Below are 18,578 nucleotides of genomic sequence, written 5' to 3'. Positions count from 1 at the left end.
ACGATAACCCGGTGGTATGCGATCAATAGGGACATTGCAACTTGTCCGGGGAGTATGTGCCATTCTGCCAGATAGGCACGGTGCAACCTTCCGGCGACACAAAAGAAAACGAATAAAGGCCTTAGTAATGAAAAAGTATTGCGAAGGAGGGTAGGAATATTTCTGAGAAATAGAAAAAGACGGCAATTTCGACTAAGAGGGACAAAAAAACAGAACAACGAAAAAGAATGTGGAAAACGGTCGCACAAGAGACGAAAAACACGAAGCCTCTTATGTAGTAGTAGTAGTAGTAGTAGTAGTAGTAGTAGTAGTAGTAGTAGTAGTAGTAGGGATTTAGTGTTTCCACAAGGGGTCCAGGCCCCTGTCATCCTTCACGTCTCATATCGCGAGTCTAGTTCTACAATTGTTTGTCGCACAATCACATGCAAGCTTCCATGTGCATTTATTACTTTCGTCATAGAGTGCAAATTTGTTCCAGAACACTTTGAGCAGTGCGCCTTTCAGTCCAGACCGATTTCGCAAATCTATCCTAAGTGCATTCGCAAGACGACATGCGCAACAACACACGATAAGACTCTTAGCAGTGGATATTAGTGGAGAAGGAAGCTTCAGTGGAGAAGGAATATTCCACGGAACCCTCCCGTGCCACAAATTGGAAGAGATAAGAACGTTATCTCAGGAAGATTACGGGAGCGGAGGCTTGGTCCCCCAGAGACTGTTTTATGTGAAGGGACTATATATAACTGACTTTGTATCTACTTGCATGTCGTAGAAGTCTGAATTAACATCGGTATAATTTGATATTTTAGAATATGAGTAGCTAGAAAGAGGAAAGTGTCAATCCATCTCCAATGGATTTAATATAGAACTTTTACACAAAAACATTTTAAAATTGGTTGTTCGAGCCGTTTTTTTTAATGGCAATCACGTGGTCTGAGGATCCGAGACTCAGCTATGTGGTTGTGTTCGCATGTAAACGAAAGCTGATCAAAAGTCGTTTGACTGATGGCCTAAAAATAATAAGTTTTTACTTAGCCCTAAACAGACCAGAAAATCAACTGGCAAGGTCGAGACGGTGAAAAACGAGTAGGATTAAGGTAACTGACGCCTGCCAGTCGTTAATAGGTACTTTTTCTACGCTCCGTCGCTGTGTAGTATTTGGGCGAATGTTACATATCTATAAAATTGTTTGTAAAGTTTTAATACCAGCTCGTTCTTAATTCTTAAAACTTATGTTTTTTTAGTATCCGTAACTTCAGATATTTTAATCAACCAATTTCTGAACTGTAACCGAACTTGTTCTGTTTTGCTTTGTTTTGTTTATTGCTTGTTTTCTGATGTTGTGTTTTTGTTTGATTAACCAATGAATTTTAACCAACTTTATTATTTACACTTTGCTTCTACTGATGCCTCGGCTTTTTACTGTATAGTGTTCTTTCTTCTTCTACTTCTGATCAATTTTTTCAACAATTCAACATTGACTATTGGGGCCACCACGGCTGCCCCTTATATTCATATTTTAACTGAAATCTATTTAATAAGTTCGAAATTAACATTACGACGATGCATTTAATGCTGATTTATGACTTCATTGATAAAATGGTACAGCTTGCTGATATATATGCATTTTTATAACGCTGGTATGGCCCTATCTAGATTGTGCACTCACCGTAACTAAACGGAAGGGCTCTTTTGTATTTTAGTTTTTTATCGGGTTTTAGTAACCGAATGGTGCCTTTCCATTAATCTGAACAGTCAAAATGAGAAGAGCTGGGTTCCTGACAAAATTCATTAGGTCGAAATCAAGTTTCCCTATTGTTTCTTGCTCAAAAGGAGCGTATTTAGAATGCAACTTGAGCTCTAGATGTCACAGGTTTTTGGGTCCTTATCGGAGTCACGTTGTTCCCCGATTGCAGATGTCAATTGTTCCTTACAAGCTTTCGGATATTGGCGAAGGAATAAAAGAAGTCGTTATAAAAGAATGGTTCATCAAAGAAGGAGATACCGTTAATCAGTTTGATCAGATTTGCGAAGTGCAGAGTGATAAAGCGTCAGTGACCATCACAAGTAGGTATGACGGAATTGTCAGAAAACTGTACTATGAAGTTGATGAAACAGCCCAAGTGGGGCTTCCGTTTGTCGACATAGAAGTGACTGAAGAAGAAGATACAAGCTCGAGCCTAGATTCCATCACAGAAAATATAGCAGACTCGGAAGGCCAAGAGCTATCAGATCCTTTCGAAAGGCAGAAAACTCCAGTTGAAAATGAGTCACTTGGTAAAGTTTTAGCGACCCCAGTCGTGAGACGGATGGCATCCGAAATGAAAATTGATTTAACAACGGTTTTTGGAACGGGGCCAAAAGGCCGAGTCTTGAAGGAAGATTTGATCAATTTCCAGAGCAAGGAACCCAAGACCGCTTTCATAGAAGTGAGTTGCTTGAATCGATCAAACTTTGACTTGAAAAATTTTTTTATTCCTAATAACCAGGTTGACCATGTTTTTTTTTCTGTAGTTCTTTCGATATTTAATTTTGACATTTAATTTTATTGTTCTGGAACATAAAATTACAAGAAAAACAGTTGGTATAGCTACAGATAAACTTGAAAAACAAATATATTTTTTTTTCTGAACAACCAGCTTCGTACTGATACTGCTTGATTCCATCATTATTTTGAAATCTTGATAGTTTTTGAGTAAATTAGTAACTCAAGCTTTCTTTGCAGTCATCTGAGTGCAAAACGCCAACAAGTTTCACCAGTAGTTTCCAACCAGCACCAGTTGCCTCCAGTCATGACACAGTTGTGAAATTGACAGCATACCAGAAGGGAATGCACAAAGCGATGACATCTTCGCTGCAGATTCCACATTTCACATACAGCGATGAAGTGAATATGAACTCCTTAGTGGCAATGAAGCGAGAGGTAATCAATCAATCATCAATCAATCTATTATTTAATTGGCGTTTCATGCGACAGATGTTTAAGAAGTCCCTATGTTGACATGTTTAAGAGAACTCTATCTTTGCATGTTTAAACTTTTCGACGTGGTATTTTTTGCATGTTTAACGAAAGTGTTTTTTTTGCACGTTTAAGCTATATCGTATATTAAAACGCTCTAATTATGATTTTTCATTCTTTTTTTTTCAAAAAAATTAGATGTAAAAAAATTAAACCGAACTTAATTTTCTCAACCCTATAGTGGGGTCCTGTCGGGGTAAACTCAAGGGCTCTAAATCTAACGTCCAAGTATGACTGCTCAATTCCTTATGGTTTTCGAGATATGGCGTTTTTTAAGATTTTTCATTCTTTTTTTTTTTTCAAAAAACTTTGATATAAAAAACTAACCGAACTTAATTTTCTCAACCCTATAGTGGGTTCCTATTGGGGTACACTACTGAGGTTGCAAAAATCTAGCGTCCAAGTATGACTGCTCAAATCCTTATAGTTTTCGAGATATGGATTTTTTAATGATTTTTTCAGTTTTTTTCCAAAAAGTTGATACAAAAAAAACTTAACCGAACTTGAATTTCTCAACCCTATAGTGAGGTGCTGTCAGAGTACGTTCAGGGGTTGCAAATTTGGCGTCCAAGTATAAGTGCTCAATTCTTTTTTTTTGAGAATTATGGTTGGTCAGTTTTCTGAAGAATGGTTTTGTAGCACCATTTTGAAGAATGGTTTTGGAGGTGCGATTGACGCGCTAGTTTTTAGCATTTTAGCATTTTTTTTGTTTTCGGAACGTTTGATGTCTAATCACGTGCTGTTGGCTTAGTGAACGTTCTGACAAATACTAAAAGCTTGATTACTGCTATTGGTTGCATTTCTAGTCTGTTTTTCTGCCAGTGAATTTTTCGTGTTTTGGAAAAAATGTTTTTTTTTTTCAAGTTTTGATTACTTAGTTATTCCCATCTCACCGTCTATTAGGTAGCTTGCAATGCCACGCCATAATTGTATCGCTAGTGATGGGAATCTCCGCTTTGCCTCTGTGTATACAACTGCTGCTCCAATCAAAAGCCTTCATCTGAGTCCTAATAAAATTGATAAAGTGTCTGATTTCGTTTTTATTATTTCAAAACGTTTTAGAATGAAACCACGTAATTGACCAATTGCCTGTACAAAAACGCTTTGTACAATTATTTGTATCACTCTCAAAGTTTGAAACATCCGATAATCCCTCTCGAACCACCGGATTAAAGCTCTTCTAACTCTGGTCTGCTTACTGCCGGTCTTTAATCTCGTGCCTGTCCCGCGTAGGCTGTTTCTTTCCCTACTGTAGTAAAATTGTTTATTTGAACTGCACTTTATGTACCAATTTCTTATCTGTCCCATAAATCTTTTCAAAATTACAACCCGCAAAGTTGTGGCTACGGTCGCTAGTTGTTGAAAAATTCCTTACTTGGAGACAGACGAGAACTGTTTGATTTTTTTTCTGGATGTCTAATAGCTACCTGTTCCTAGACCAGTGTATATTAAACATGCTGTAATACTGAATGTATGCGATCCTTTATCAAGATATGGATTCGTTTTTTTGTCGATAGCATATACAAACAGGCGCACAGACAATTCAGCCAAAAATATACAGACAATTCAGCCAGTTTTACAAAATGCTAGATTCGAAAGAAAAAAAACTGGAATTGGAGCAATTTTTCGGTTTAAGGTCGCCGGTGGGCGCGCTATGCGCGCATCGCCGCTTTGCGGCGATAACCGGCTCTAAATTTCGTATACAGTCCTACCCTCTGTTGGCAAGCTCGCAACACATTGGCGCGACTGCGGCTGTCACTACTATTATTGGCTCAATTGTCTGCATACTTTTGGCTGATTGTCTGAATTTCAAATCGGCTGAATTGTCTTTGGCCGAATTGTCTGGACGCGATACAAACAACCTGTAAAATTAATTTTCGTTCACATTTTTTTCAGTTTATTAATTAACTGTTTGTTTTTTAGAGTCGATGAACGTAATTCAGACTCGTATATAGGTCGCGGTGATTTTTTGTCATGCTCAAGTTTACTTTTTTGCGGTTTTTGACAGTTGATTTCTTCTTAAGTTTTCATTTCGTTTTTTGAAAGTAAGGCAAACTCCACTATCGAACACCTAAATTGTAAAGGTAACAAAAAACGTAGTCGAATTCTAATTTCGAAAATGAAATTTAATTATCAGGTTTCCTAGCGAAACAAAAATTACCAATTGATCCAGTTTTCTCAAGTTGGGTTATATTTATCCAAAAAGTGTCATCATAAATTGTTTTAGAAATTCAAAGAGCTAAAGGCCATTTATTTTTTCTTAGATTTTCGAAAGTTTTGAGTTTTAAAAAACAACTCATATTTTTTTTGTGTTTACTTGCATTCATTGACTCTTTTCCAACTATTGTATGTTGGGTATGTTCTAATAGTGCTATTTGCTAACTCGGATGACACTGCGCCAGCTCTCAATCAAAAATAATAAGGATAATTACAAATTATATTATGCATTGAGTGAACGATTTCCTAGCTTTTTTGAACAGCTTTTTTGACCTGTTTATTTTTTTTCGGGTCGGCAGGGGTCGAATTCCTGAAGGGGCGTCCGCCCCCTTGCCCCTGTATATTTGGATTTAGTTGGTTTGTTATATTAGTCAGGCAAATTTTCTGAGAATTGTCAAAATTGGTTTCATTTAAAGTCAGTTTTAGCATTTAGTTGGAATGAATTTTGGTTTTAGTTGAAATCTATTGGGAAGAAAATGGGAGTCAAGATCACGCTTCTCCCCTTCATGATCAAGGCGGCTTCTCTAGCTCTGAAACAGTACCCCCAGATCAATGCTCACTATCTCCCAGAAGAGGAAGTGGTACTACTGAAGGGATCACATAATGTGGGGGTTGCAATCGACACTCCTCAAGGTTAGATTGTGTGGTTGGATTTGGACTGTTTGAAACTGTAGTTTGATTTCTCGCGGCAACTCCGTCAAAAAGAAGCTTACCACAAAAGATAGCTCGAAAAATTAAGAAAGCGACAATTCGCAAAGTTTGAAAATTAGTTTAAAGCGAATTATTGGCAAGTGGCGACGCTTGCTTCGCTGTGCTTACATTCGGCATGTGTGATATAATGTGCGTGAATTGTTGTTTACCGCTAATCTAGGTTGAAATTAACGAGATTTGTTTAATTATTTTTTTAATTGTCGGAACCTGTCGCTTCCCTTAAATGTTGTGAAATATCTTTTTTGTGAGCTATCCTTTGTTGTGCATTGTCGTATTATCGTTAGTTTAGAGTTCCAGATAGCTGGTTTAATATTTTTTGTCCCTTAACTAAATTAAACTTAACTTAATTTAAAAACTTAATTTAATTTAAAAAAAAGAAAGAAAGAAAGAAAGAAAGAAAGAAAGAATTTATTTGTCCCAAATGAAGTTTTTAGACAACATCGTCAAACATTATAAAGAATCAAAATTATCAAGGAGAGGATAGACGAAGGGCAAAATAAATAACCACTGAAATTCTACACTAGAAAGTAAAGATTATAAATACTTCTTGATTTTAAATATAATCTTAGTAAATTAATTTTTTGAATATAATGATCATTTTTGATTTTTTAAATCCAATTATTTAGGATAATGAAATTTCTTCTATATAACAGTATATCAAGGTTAGCTTAAGGCTGCACTATGTAATTGTCTCGCCATGAATTTAGTCTTATGTTTTTGACATGTAAAAAATAAAAGAATTTATAACTATTTATTTAATTATTACGAAAATTTCATATTTTCGATCAATTTGAAATTCGAGTTAAGTAGATATCGTAACTTACAAGCTCGGTATTTTAGACCGACGACGTAAGCGCATTAAGGGAATATTACTGAAGAAAAGTTGCAATGTAAAATCGGTTTCCCAAAGATGTTTCATGTTTTAGGTCTGTTAGTTCCAAACATCAAAAACTGTGAAGTCAAATCAGTGGTCGAAATTGCACACGATTTGAACGAACTTCAAAAACTAGCCGATGATGGAAATGGGAAAGTATCTTTCCAGCAGTCTCATTTATCCGGAGGCACATTTAGTCTATCGAATATTGGATTTCTGGGAGGAACTTATACAAAACCGGTTATAGCTCCACCAGAAGTGGCCATTGGTGCTATTGGAAGAATTCAGGTCTTACCGAGATTTGAACTCGTAACCCATGGGTCGAAAGATAATTACTACGAAAACGATTACAAAGTTGTTCCGACTAATGTTTTGAATATAAGTTGGTCGGCTGATCATAGAGTTTTAGATGGAGCTACAATTTGCAGATTCTCAAACCTGTGGAAATCTTATTTAGAAAATCCAAAACTCATGCTACTTTATTTAAAATAGACGTTTGATTTAGCAGTTATTTATTGAGGTTTGCTGGTTAAACTTTTGAACCCTAATTTTTGTTCTAATGGAAACTTCTTCATAATAGGTGGTAAATTTGCCAATGCTACCTGTACATGTACCAAATTTTTTTTTATTATTTTGGATATTATGATCTAACTGTAGCGACGGCGCATTCTTTTCTGTATATCGTACCACCTCTTTTAATTTATCACCAATATTAGATCTAAAAATTGTTTTCAAAATAGATTTCAGTATTTGGGTTTGATCATTAAACCAGTTATTTATTTAATGGTTAGTATAGCTGGATTAGTATAGACTATCGTTTGCAGTTTTGATATCTTGCTGTAAGTTATGAAAATATGCCGATGCAATAATATAGATGATTTTATAGTATGTTCGTATCTTATATTTAGATCTTGTCTGAGCCGCTGTCATATTATGAGATATTTATACGTGGATAATTTAAGTTTCACAAATTGATAAAATGGTTAAGCTTTTGTAAAGTTTAACTAATCTGGGGATTAATTATGTGATCCATTCTCACTTTTGAACCCATTTTGACCAAAAACTTAAGTTTTAAATGGTTGAATTGTGTGCGTTTAAATTTGCGTTCAATGTTTTGGCTGCGTTTTAGGACTCAGTTTTGAGACGTCCGAAGTATTTGGAAACTGATTCACTCAAAGCTAATTAAACACCCCTCGTTAACCGCATAATAATTATTTAGAAGTTATTTCTAAAACTTGGGGAGTGTTTTGAACGCTCAATTTGTCGAGAAAAAATTATTACCGAACGATTTTTGTAATATTACCAGAATTGTGATACTCGAACCCTTATGAACGCTTTTTCAGCACTGCCTTTTGTTATTAAGTGGAACCATTAATTATTTAATGATCGATACCTTTCGAGTTTATTCTAGAGTGCTCAAAATCCTAGAAGTACTCAAAATTAATCTGTTTTTTTTTCGATTATAGTTTTTATCCGTCGTTTTTCATTACTTTGGTTTTCATTGCCGAAATTAGTGTCACTGCTACCATTTTATCTGAAGACCGTTATTTGCATCAAAAGTGCTTTTTATACAGAGCGCATATCTTTTTCAGATAAAAATATGGAACTCATACCCTTTTGGGAGCCAGATCTAGGCTGTAACATCACAGACAAACTCTGGTTTGTTATCCACAGTGACTCTGAAAGTGGGCCTGGAATGAGAACTGGACATGGAAGTGTGATTGTGGATTGTTCTCTATTGGTCTCTTGTGGAGCTAATCCAGACGGAACCTTTTCAGGGAGAAAAAAATTCCAGCAAAATTAACTTTTGGCTTATTCTAGCGAACCGAACCGTCTTTGAAAATGGGGAGGGAACTTTGTATTCGGGTGTGTTTTAGTCTTTTTTTTCCACGTAAAATCAGGTACCACAAATAATGAGAACACTGGGTTGAGTGGTATTTCATATACAAGCACTTTCAGTCGTGACTCGAACCACATCAAAAATTTTCAAAAACTTTTCCCATTGGTGAGAAAAACCCGTTTGAAATTTTTCGTCTTAATTCGAGCGAATAAAGCAAGCGAGCAGGCTTACTACAACTTAATTAGAAGAAATTTAAAATTGAAGCCCTAAAAACTTAATTTTAAGCAAGTAAAATAATTGTTTGAGTTTTTTTTAGCTCCAATCTGAGAATCAAAGTCTTCGAAATAATTGGCAAATTTTCTGCAAAAAAAAATGAAAATTTTTTTTAAAGTCTTTTGATTTTTTTGTTTTTGTTTTTCTAGCCAATTTTCTAGAAAATGTTTGCGTCTTATTTGCCTGTGTTACTATAAGTTTCAAACATGCCTAAAATAGTTTTACAGGATTATTTTTTATCACCTCACGCAGAAAAACTAAATTGAAAAAAAAGCTTGACGTGTAATTTTTTTGAAGACTGGTCGGAACATTCTAGGCTACTTGCACAATAACCGGCTATCCTTGTTGTTAGTTCAGCTAGCCATAAATTTGAACTGCAAAAATAATTGCGATTTTTTTCTAGGTGAATTATTAGAATTTATTTGACCGTTTTTGACTGATCGGATTCTTTTTTTGGGTGTATCAGAATGAAGAAATGACTATCCTTTCTGAAGGAGTTTTTTTAAAAAAAAAAAGATGTTTTCATAGTGCAAGTGATGGTTTTCGTAGTAGAATTGAACGCATACGAATTTTCAAAATTGTCTTTAAATCATTTTTTTGTGAAATTCTGCGGGCAAATCAAATATCGTAGGTGATTTTGCTTGAATTTCGTAAATTTCTTACAGATTTGGTCGAATTCGATTTCCGACAAAACAAATGGAAAAAATATTCCATCAAAAATCTAATTGGACGATACGAACACACAATGCTAACCTCTAATTTCGACCCAGAGTCTGTTTTCTTATTTGCGGGTTGCACAGAAACGGGAAATTCGAACGATCTAATTTCAGTTAATCTTAGAAAACTGCCACTAGAAGCAAAAATAGTTGAAACTTCAGGCCCAAAACCCTCTCCTAGAACATTTAGCTCAACGAGTGCGTGTGATGGCGACAAATTTTTTGTTTTTGGAGGGGGTTTGGAAACGTCAAAAGCAACAGATGATGTTAACGTGTACTGCTTGTCGGTTAAAGAAATGGAGTGGAAAAAGTTGAAAAACGCAGGAGTTGTGCCGACTCCTAGACAAGGTCATTCTTTATCACTTCTGAACGATAAATTAGTTTGCTTTGGAGGCATGAACGCCGGGCAATTTTACTCGGATGTTTTTGTATACGACTTGACTTCAGAATCGTGGCAGAAAATGAAGCCGAAAGGGTCTTTGCCTTGCCCTAGAGCAGCCCACGCTAGTTGTGTCGTTGGCGAGAAAATTATAATAAACGGAGGACTTTGTTTAGACGCTGGAGGTTCGTTGCAAGACATGTACATACTAAATACTTCTAATTTCAAGTGGCAATTAGTAAATATAAATGGACCTTTGCCAGGTAATAGATTAGGTCATTGTATACTACCGTTGCCGGATAAATGTTTGAAATGTTATGAACCGTCTTCGACCGAAAGCACAAGTTCTGCTAATCGAACAGCCGACGAGAATAAAGAAAACGAGCAGTCAAAAGGACCAACAATACTAGACGTTACAGGACAGTTAGCCGAACAGGTAACTAGGCCGACAGGCGATTCGACCGACGATACAAATGAGCCAAATGAAAACGGAGATAATACGCAAACGTCTGCTGCTAAGTCGAATTTGGAGGATTCGAAAACGTATCCAGTTGAGAAAAGCGATTTGAAAAGTATTTCGAAAGAAGAATTAGATATTACGAAGTTCGTAGTTTTCGGCGGTTTGGATACTAGTGGTCTGATATTTGATGATACATTTGTGGTTAAGCTTCTATAGATGTACTTGTTAATCTGTAAAAAAAAAGTGTAAATAGAGTCTGGAAAGAAATTTCTTCGGTTGTTCAGAAAAGCTCGTTTCAGCTAGAAAACAAAGTGAGGTTTTCTTGATTTAGATTTCTCAAAAAAATAGCATGGTAATCCGGATTTCCAGACCTGGGATAGCTTTATCCAAAAAGTGTCGATCGTACAAGTTGAAATTGGTAGAGCTCTCAGAAGTTTCATTAAGTAGTTTCTATCAAGTGATTGTTTTTTTGTCGCTCCTAACACATCTAATTGTTTGTCATCGGTCTCATTTGTTTCATTGAACGAAGTGAAGCCACGTTTTGGTCCGACCACTAAGTGGGGAGGGGGAGGACTTTGTCTTCGGATGTGTTTTTAGTCTGGTAACACAAATAGTCATCGGAATGGGTCAAGCGACATATCATATAAAAACATTTTCAGTGCTGATTCGAATATTCAAACCTTTTCAGTATTCCCAATGTCGAGAAAAATTGATTTAAAAATAAGAATATAATAAATTGTTTCCAAAAAATCTAACATTTCTTCACTTTTGATGTTTTCTTTTTACAAAATGCAGCTCATTTTAGTAGAGCGCCATAGACACATTTTCTGTTTTCAGGTGACTTGCGTATAGCCAATTTCAAATTTTTGTGTTAAAATCTTACAATTTTTATACAGAATTTCATTTACAAAAAAAAAATTTTTGTAGAAGTTTTACAATTTTTATACACAATTTTATTTTACTTTTACTTATTTTATATTATTTGATGTGTATATTGATTTACAAACCAGTTTTTCTTCTGGATGTCATTGGGTTGATTAAAGTTTAATAAATGGAAATAGTAAATAAAAATTGTTTACTTTTATATATGTATGCAAATTTTAAAATATAATTCAGATTTTAGTTTAATATAATATTTTGAATCGAGCAAAAAATTAGGCATAGCTGCTTGGAGTGTTTTTGAAATATGCATTAATTTGTTCATCAGTACCTTAAAGGTTATTATCTAAAAATATGTGGTTGCACCTGTCCAACTCAGTATGATTAGCGTGTTGTAAAAAAAACTTGGAAAATCTGAGCTATAGGAGGACATACAAATGAAAAGTCTTCATATCCTAGCCCAAAATGAAAATTTCGAATGCTTATTGCAACCAATGATATTTTTTTTGAGTTTTCAGCTTCTGTGTTTTGATTTTAATAATTTCAGCATGGCTGATATAATTATTTATGAATTCTGAAAATTATGAATTCTGAAGGGCATTCTTTTCTCAACACTACCTAATAATTTCAGTAGTTCATAAAATGGGATTTCCTTAACGGTATGAAGTAGTTTTTGATTGCTAACTTGTTTAATTGATTGATTGCATTTCTTGAAATAGCAATATTCTTATAAACAATTAATAGTATTTCCAATCAATTTAATTTGCTTATCTTTAGCAGCATAAACAAGTATCGCCCTGCCTGTTTCGTACACTTTTATCAATTGATTTGTTTTAACGCTTAATAAGTAAGATAACATCCCACAAAATTGGTTTAACCTATTTTGGACCTTGTTTACATGTCATTCCTTGCCTAATTTTTCATCACAGTAAAATACCAGATATCTAAAATTACTTGATTGCTCAGTACTTTTTTCTAATTTCTACTTTTGATTTTTTACTGCTTTTTTTCTTGAGAAGAACATTGTTTTTGTTTTGTCTGTGTTCAGTGTTATTTAATTGTCATCTACCCAATTAGTGACACCATTCAGAGCTTTTTGATAATTTTTCTCTTATGTTTTTTCTGTACTATAGTCTGTACTGCAGTATCATTACCGTAGAAATTTAATTTTGACTGGTCATTGTTACAAACAATATCATTAACGAAGAGAATGAATAAAAGAGGACTTAACGTGGATCCTTGTGGTACATCATGTTTGACTAACTGGGTGATAGATTTATTTGTTTTTTGACTCTGATTTCGACAAAACAAAGCAAGCGAGCAGACTTATAATAGGGTGATAAGCTTTTGTGCAAGCCTTGAAAACCCAGGTTTACTCCAGTAAAATAAGTTTTAGAAGTTTCTTTTAGCGCGTTCTTTGGAATAAAATGAAAAAATTTTAATCAAAAATTAAACGACAAACTTTTACAATCTTAAGTGACACTTAATGATTTTGAGCGAGAAAGTTTCTCATCACATCACGAACCATAAAAAATTAAAAATGTTATGGGCGAAACTCTGTGCTTGTACAGCAACCGCTTTCCCTCAATTAAGGCGAGTGGTTGGTTTTCAATAAAACGGCTTAAATTTTTTCACTCTCAAACGTATCATGTTGAGTTTTTATAGGATTAAATAGAGCTCGATTTCCAATATAACTCATTTTCCAATCTTGTACGTTGTTTGATTTATTAATACGTATCATTTTCCAATGCATTAAACCTAATTCAATCACCCTAAAAAAAACTACAGTAAAATGAGAAAACAAATAGGAATTTATTTTTCAGATTTCCCAGCTGAATATAAACTGAATTAAATAAACCAGTTTTCTCAAGCTGGGTTATTTTTTTGATCAAAAAAGGGGCCAATCTTGAATTTTTTTTTTGAAAGTCAAAGACCCTTAAGGTCTTTTTTTTTAAATTTCAAAGTCGACTTTTTCAAAAAATTAGTCTTGTTTTGTTTCTCTATCCTTGCTTTCATGGACGGAGCAGTACAACAGTGCCGGAGTACAACAGTGCCGAAAAAAATTAGTTCAACAGTGCCGAAAATATCAACAAATTTCAACAAATTAAGTGGGGCAATCAAAAATTAAACGGCGAACATATACAATCTTAAAAGACACTTAATGATTGAGCGGAAAAGTTTGCAATTTAGACGTTTTGGCGCCAAAATAATTGTTTAATTTGCAGTTGCAGACCTTTTGGCGTCAAAATTGGAGTGATTTTTTTTTGATAATTAGCGTCAGTAATTTCCCGCTCTGTAGAAAATGCGTTTAAATTATTCTGAAGTTTTCCCGCCTTTTTCGGCACTGCTGTACTTCGGCACTGGAACGCGGTCTGTATTTAGACAACCGCGTATTGATACTCGTCAGCAAGCAGACAAATACAGTATTAACCAATCAGAATCGAGATGGGAAAGCGAACTTTCGAAATAAATATTTATTGTTTATTAATTTCTTCCTTGTCTCGATTTTGATTGGTTGAAACAGCATTTGTCTGCTTACTGACGAGTAGGAATACGCGGTTGTCTAAATACTGCTACGGAACATCGGCACTGTTGAACGCCCTCTCATGGCTGTCTGTTGGCTATATTTGTTTTACCTGTGGGTGCTACTTTTTGGGATAAATGTCACTAATATCTCACAAAATCTGTGACCTTGCCCTTTCCATTTTCCAAATTAGACATCCATATCAGAGATACATTATCGTCACTTATCTGTAAAGTTTGCATTTGTATTTCGTGTTTCTGTCTGAAAAATACGGTTGAGTGCCGAGACCTTGTAAAGATGTCATAGTTTTCGCGGTCTTATAATCTGTTCGAGTTCGGCAGGACGGAAGCTTATCTCTACTTCATATTAACCGCTTTTGGATAAGTTCTTAATGATTTGCTCGACCCTTTTTGCTATCAATTCTATCTATGGCTTATATTAATTCGGAGCGTTTTTTAATTTAAAGGTTTGAAAATTCAAATTGAGCGTTGAACGTATCTGTTAGATGTGATTGAAATAAAATTTCGATTCCTCCTCATTAAGGGTTTGTCAGGCGTGTTATGAAGAGCTAAAAGCATGTTAAATTTAAACAAATTTTGTTGAAGTGTACATGTGTTTTTTTTTAATTCTGTGTGTCCATAGAATGGTATTTGTGAGGCCTGTTGTTTGCATTAATTCGTATGATCTTTTCAGATAACTTGTGATCTTTTCCCTGATGCCTGGTAAAAAGGGAAAGAGCAAACAGTCAAATACCATCAGTCTTGATGAGTTCATTGCCAAAACTGCTCCAGAACAGGTAACGATTTTATTATCAAGTGCAGGGTTGTATTGTTTTTAACACCCCCTGTTAATTATGTTCATAGCAGTTAATAGCGTTAAAAACGTCATTTACCTGGAAGGAGTGTTAGTAATGTATACCTGATCAAGTTTAAATTATGGGTAATTTTATCAAGTGTTTAAAAAAAAGTGCCAATTATAAAAAGTATTCTCAAATTGCTTTAACATGATATATATTTTTTGCAAAATCCCAAAGTTCAGAAATGTCCAAAAATTTTTAATCATTTTTTTGCTGTTTCCGTGTTCTTCTACACGTTTTCAACCCTCTGTTAGCTATGATTTTGATTTGAGACGAACTCTCACTGAGTCTAAATTCATCAGTTCATAATTTCCACATGTTGTTTTTGAAGGTGTGCATTTTGAGTTAGCTCACGGTCTATTCCTAACTTTCATTCAATGCTGAATTTTACTGTTTCCAACCAATTGATTTCAGTCATATGATCTTCTTATCTTTTTCGCGATAAGAATCCGGATTTTCCTGCTTTTGATCTGAATAAGTTGAAAATATTTCATTGCACCCCGAGTTAAAGGAACAGCGTACGAGCTGTTTATCTCAACTCTTACAGAAAAACCACTTTTCTGCCACTGGCAAGTAATTACATGCAATTTTTTTTGGCTACTTGCTGGGCTGAGAATGTTGCTTAATCCTCAGGCGCAGCGACCGCATATTGTGGGGCTCGAACCACGGACCTTTCATCTGTCAGGCGAAGTTCTCCGCCACTTCTCTACATTGCTTCATGGTTTACAAATTTTGGTGTGTATATTCTATAGGTGAATGCCATCTCTCTTGCTCCCAATGTGGCAGCTGGACTGGGTGGGGGCATGGGATCATGGGCGGATGAGCCGTTCGATGCCAGAGGGGGAGAGAGTGAGTAAAAAATAGTTTGAAGTTCGAATTATTTAGTGAGCACATTTATGCAGTCATTAGATTTAGATACTCGCAGGGATCGAGCTCACGGGCCCTAAGGCCCCTCGAGACGTCCCATTAGGTAGACTTTTACAGAATAAGTTGAGGAGAAAGTTTATTATCAATGCAATCGACAGGGAGCTTATCTCATCGCAGCAAATCAAACGTTCCGAACTTTTTGACCAATCAAAGTCGTTAAAACGGTCTGTCCGAAACTGACTAATTTTAAAGCTTTTAAAAAATTTATTCTTTCGTTTTTCTAACAAATCTTAAATGTTGAATTGGCTCTTTTTCCTCCCCCCCCCCCCCCCCACCTCACACGAGCTTCAATATATTAGTGTAACGAGTGGTTTTACGAGGTTGAGTATGAAGACCAAATATGTTTGTCGTGGCCTTATTGAATGTAAATTTTCATAACAATCGGATAATGTCGTCAACAAATTTACATGTAAAAAATTGCAGGTGGGGGAGGGGGGTAGGAAAAAGAGCCGTTGAATTGCATTGCAGGACCCTCGTGGGAGCGTAGAGGGGGAGAGAGTGAGTAAAAAATACGGTCTGTCCGAAACTTACTGAACGAGTCTGTCCGAAACTCACTAATTTTAAAGCTTTTTAAAAATTTATTCTTTTGTTTTTCTAACAACTCTTTTCTAACAGCTGTTTTTCTAAATGTTGAATTGCATTGCAGGACCCTCGTGGGAGCGTAGAGACAGATCCCCCAACAGTAACTTCACAAGAGGGGGAGGGGGAGTGAATCTTGGAGAGGGTCCAGACTTCTCCAAAGTGCCAGATGAGCCCCCCTACAAGGCATTCGTGACCAATGTGTCGTACAATGCAACCAGAGAAGACTTGAAGCAACACTTCGGAGACGACGTGAGTTGCGAATAGTTATAACTGTTTTCATTAGTTTTGAGGGGTCATTAAGAGTTTTTAAAAGTTTTAAGTTCACGAAAAATGTGATCAACTTCTAATTTCGAAAATGGATTATAATTATCAGTTTCCCTGTGAAAAAGTTTAGCTATTGATCGAGTTGGGTTAGTTTTTTCAAAAAAGTCAACATTCTTCTAAAAATTCAAAGAGATTTAAGGCCGTCTATTGTTTTCTTTGAAATTTGGGATTTTTTCATGGAACAAATAAGTGTTTTTTTTTCTTTTTACTTGCGTGCATGGACTCTTGTCTAACTTTTTGTTGGCTTTGTTTATTCTATATTTACACTTGCGATTAGCGTAGCGTATTACTACGTACCTCTTTTTTTGTAACCTAACTCTCAAAAAAGTGTTCATTGAAAGTGTTCACTTAAATGAAAATTTCACTGTAGCATCGGAAATTGCATGGCATCTGTTTTTGTTTTATGTGGCTTGTGTTTGTCATCATTTAAGCGTCCTGACTGAGTGGTTAGTGCGTGAGGTTCATAATCTCTAGATCGGAGTAGGTCGTAGGTTTGAATCTGAGACGTATCCAAATTGTTTGCTAATTCGAGGCTTATTTCTACTTTTTCTTACTGCACTTTATAAAGAGCTGCTTTTTGTCGTGTTCTCGCTAGTGTTTGTGAAGCGCAGCTTCGCCTCTGTTTAAACTCTAATTTTCAGGAGCTATGAAACGAAAGTTAAGTTTTTGGCTTAACCTTTCGAGAGTATTTATTTTCGATGTCCTGATTTTTTGGTAAAATTATTTCATCAAATTTGGAAAAAATAAGGTGATATCGTGATCTTATCCCGATGTCAGTAAATTGTGAAAGAGGAACGTGAAATATGTCTCAATATTAAAATTTAAAAGAATATTGTTTATCGCGTTATTTAGTTGCATAGATGGAATAAATTCTTGACATAATACTTGTCCAGTTTTTTCTTTGTATCAATAGTAAATTTCCACTTGATTCGAGAAAAACAAACAATAATATTTACTCTTCCCTCTTCCACATAATTTGAATTATCTCTTCCACATACTGTATCTTGCGACCTATTTCTAATCCATTTAAAAAGAGCAATAATTTTAAGTAATAAAAACGATATATTAAGAAAAGACTTGCTATAGCTTCGTTCAAACAGTAATAAATAATCATTGGATTGAACGAAACACTGTGCTACTCATGATAATAACGACTAATTGAATGAAGAGAAGAGACTTCTTAAGTTTGTGTGGGTTTTTTTGTTTCGTTTCGTTTTCAAAATCCTAAATCGTCAAGCTCTAATTGGATTTTTGTCGGTTTTTGTTCTGGATTGTTTTTAAGTTTACTCCAAATTCATTTGCTAAATGACAAGGAACTTGCGGTTTTCGAGAACGAAAAATCAATTACTGGAAAAAAAACGTGAACGACGTTACCCGGTTACCATACTTTTTTCCGTAAATAAAATTGTTCGCAGGATGATTCAAATCGGTTGTCATTTCCAAATCTGTATTCGTTACTTGCACAAATTTAGAAAATATCGAAAATAGTTTTTTGTTCATGTTGGTTGTAAATACTTATAATCCGATTTCAGTGAAATAATTTTCTTGTTATACTTTCTCTTTTTTCGGCTTGAAAGGTTTCGGCTTAGATTTTATAGGCTGACCGACCTCATTTGAGGGAGACGTAAAAAGTTTAAGACAAAATTATTTTTGAAATTTTTTCCTGCGTCTGTTGTCTCTTTAGTTTAAACAGTTGGTGGTGTTATGCTATGTTTGCTTTGTATCGCGATTGGTGCGAAGCTTCGATTCGCCTCCGTTTCTCCAATTGGTCTAATTTCAACACCAAAAATATATTCAAAAAGCTTCAAGGTTTTTTAAATTTTTCTTTCTATTTCGAAAACTATCCTTTTGGTGTCCCTCAATTTATTGGCACTTATCAAACTATTTGTTTTTAATTTTAGATCAAAAGCATTTACATGATCAACAATGAAGACGGCAACTTCAAGGGATCCGCCAATATCGAGTTCTTCGCACGGGAGAGTCTCGTACAAGCACTT

General features: G+C 35.1%; 3 protein-coding genes across 3 annotated transcripts in view; all 3 read left to right on the top strand.

Moving 5' to 3' along the window:
• LOC134855210 (probable serine/threonine-protein kinase DDB_G0282963) overlaps positions 1–18,578 on the top strand; it is a 514,793-nt gene that overhangs the window by 87,991 nt on the left and 408,224 nt on the right. The gene's annotated exons all lie outside the window — the stretch shown is intronic.
• On the top strand, positions 1,710–8,216 carry LOC134855510 (lipoamide acyltransferase component of branched-chain alpha-keto acid dehydrogenase complex, mitochondrial-like). The gene is made up of 4 exons (XM_063872051.1): positions 1,710–2,429; positions 2,726–2,923; positions 5,692–5,869; positions 6,874–8,216. The coding sequence occupies exons 1-4, from the start codon at positions 1,761–1,763 to the stop codon at positions 7,311–7,313; spliced, it is 1,485 nt and encodes a 494-aa protein (XP_063728121.1). The 5' UTR covers positions 1,710–1,760; the 3' UTR covers positions 7,314–8,216.
• Positions 9,529–10,746, top strand: LOC134855364 (rab9 effector protein with kelch motifs-like). Its single transcript, XM_063871867.1, has one exon. It carries the CDS (start codon positions 9,680–9,682, stop codon positions 10,703–10,705), a length of 1,026 nt encoding a protein of 341 aa, XP_063727937.1. The 5' UTR covers positions 9,529–9,679; the 3' UTR covers positions 10,706–10,746.

Source organism: Symsagittifera roscoffensis, chromosome 10 (assembly GCF_963678635.1).
Source record: "Symsagittifera roscoffensis chromosome 10, txSymRosc1.1, whole genome shotgun sequence".
Lineage (NCBI taxonomy): Eukaryota > Metazoa > Xenacoelomorpha > Acoela > Convolutidae > Symsagittifera > Symsagittifera roscoffensis.
The sequence above is the reverse complement of the archived record's forward strand: the minus strand, read 5'-3'. Positions and strand labels throughout refer to the sequence as shown.

What these genes read in the sequence shown, in the direction of transcription:
- LOC134855364 (XM_063871867.1), top strand. Translation starts at nt 9,680, where the DNA reads ATGCTAACCTCTAATTTCGACCCAGAGTCTGTTTTCTTATTTGCGGGT.
- LOC134855510 (XM_063872051.1), top strand. Translation starts at nt 1,761, where the DNA reads ATGAGAAGAGCTGGGTTCCTGACAAAATTCATTAGGTCGAAATCAAGT. An exon ending in TAGTGGCAATGAAGCGAGAG is followed by an intron (nt 2,924 to 5,691) that starts GTAATCAATCAA and finishes TTTTGGTTTTAG; the next exon opens with TTGAAATCTATTGGGAAGAA. An exon ending in TGCAATCGACACTCCTCAAG is followed by an intron (nt 5,870 to 6,873) that starts GTTAGATTGTGT and finishes TTCATGTTTTAG; the next exon opens with GTCTGTTAGTTCCAAACATC.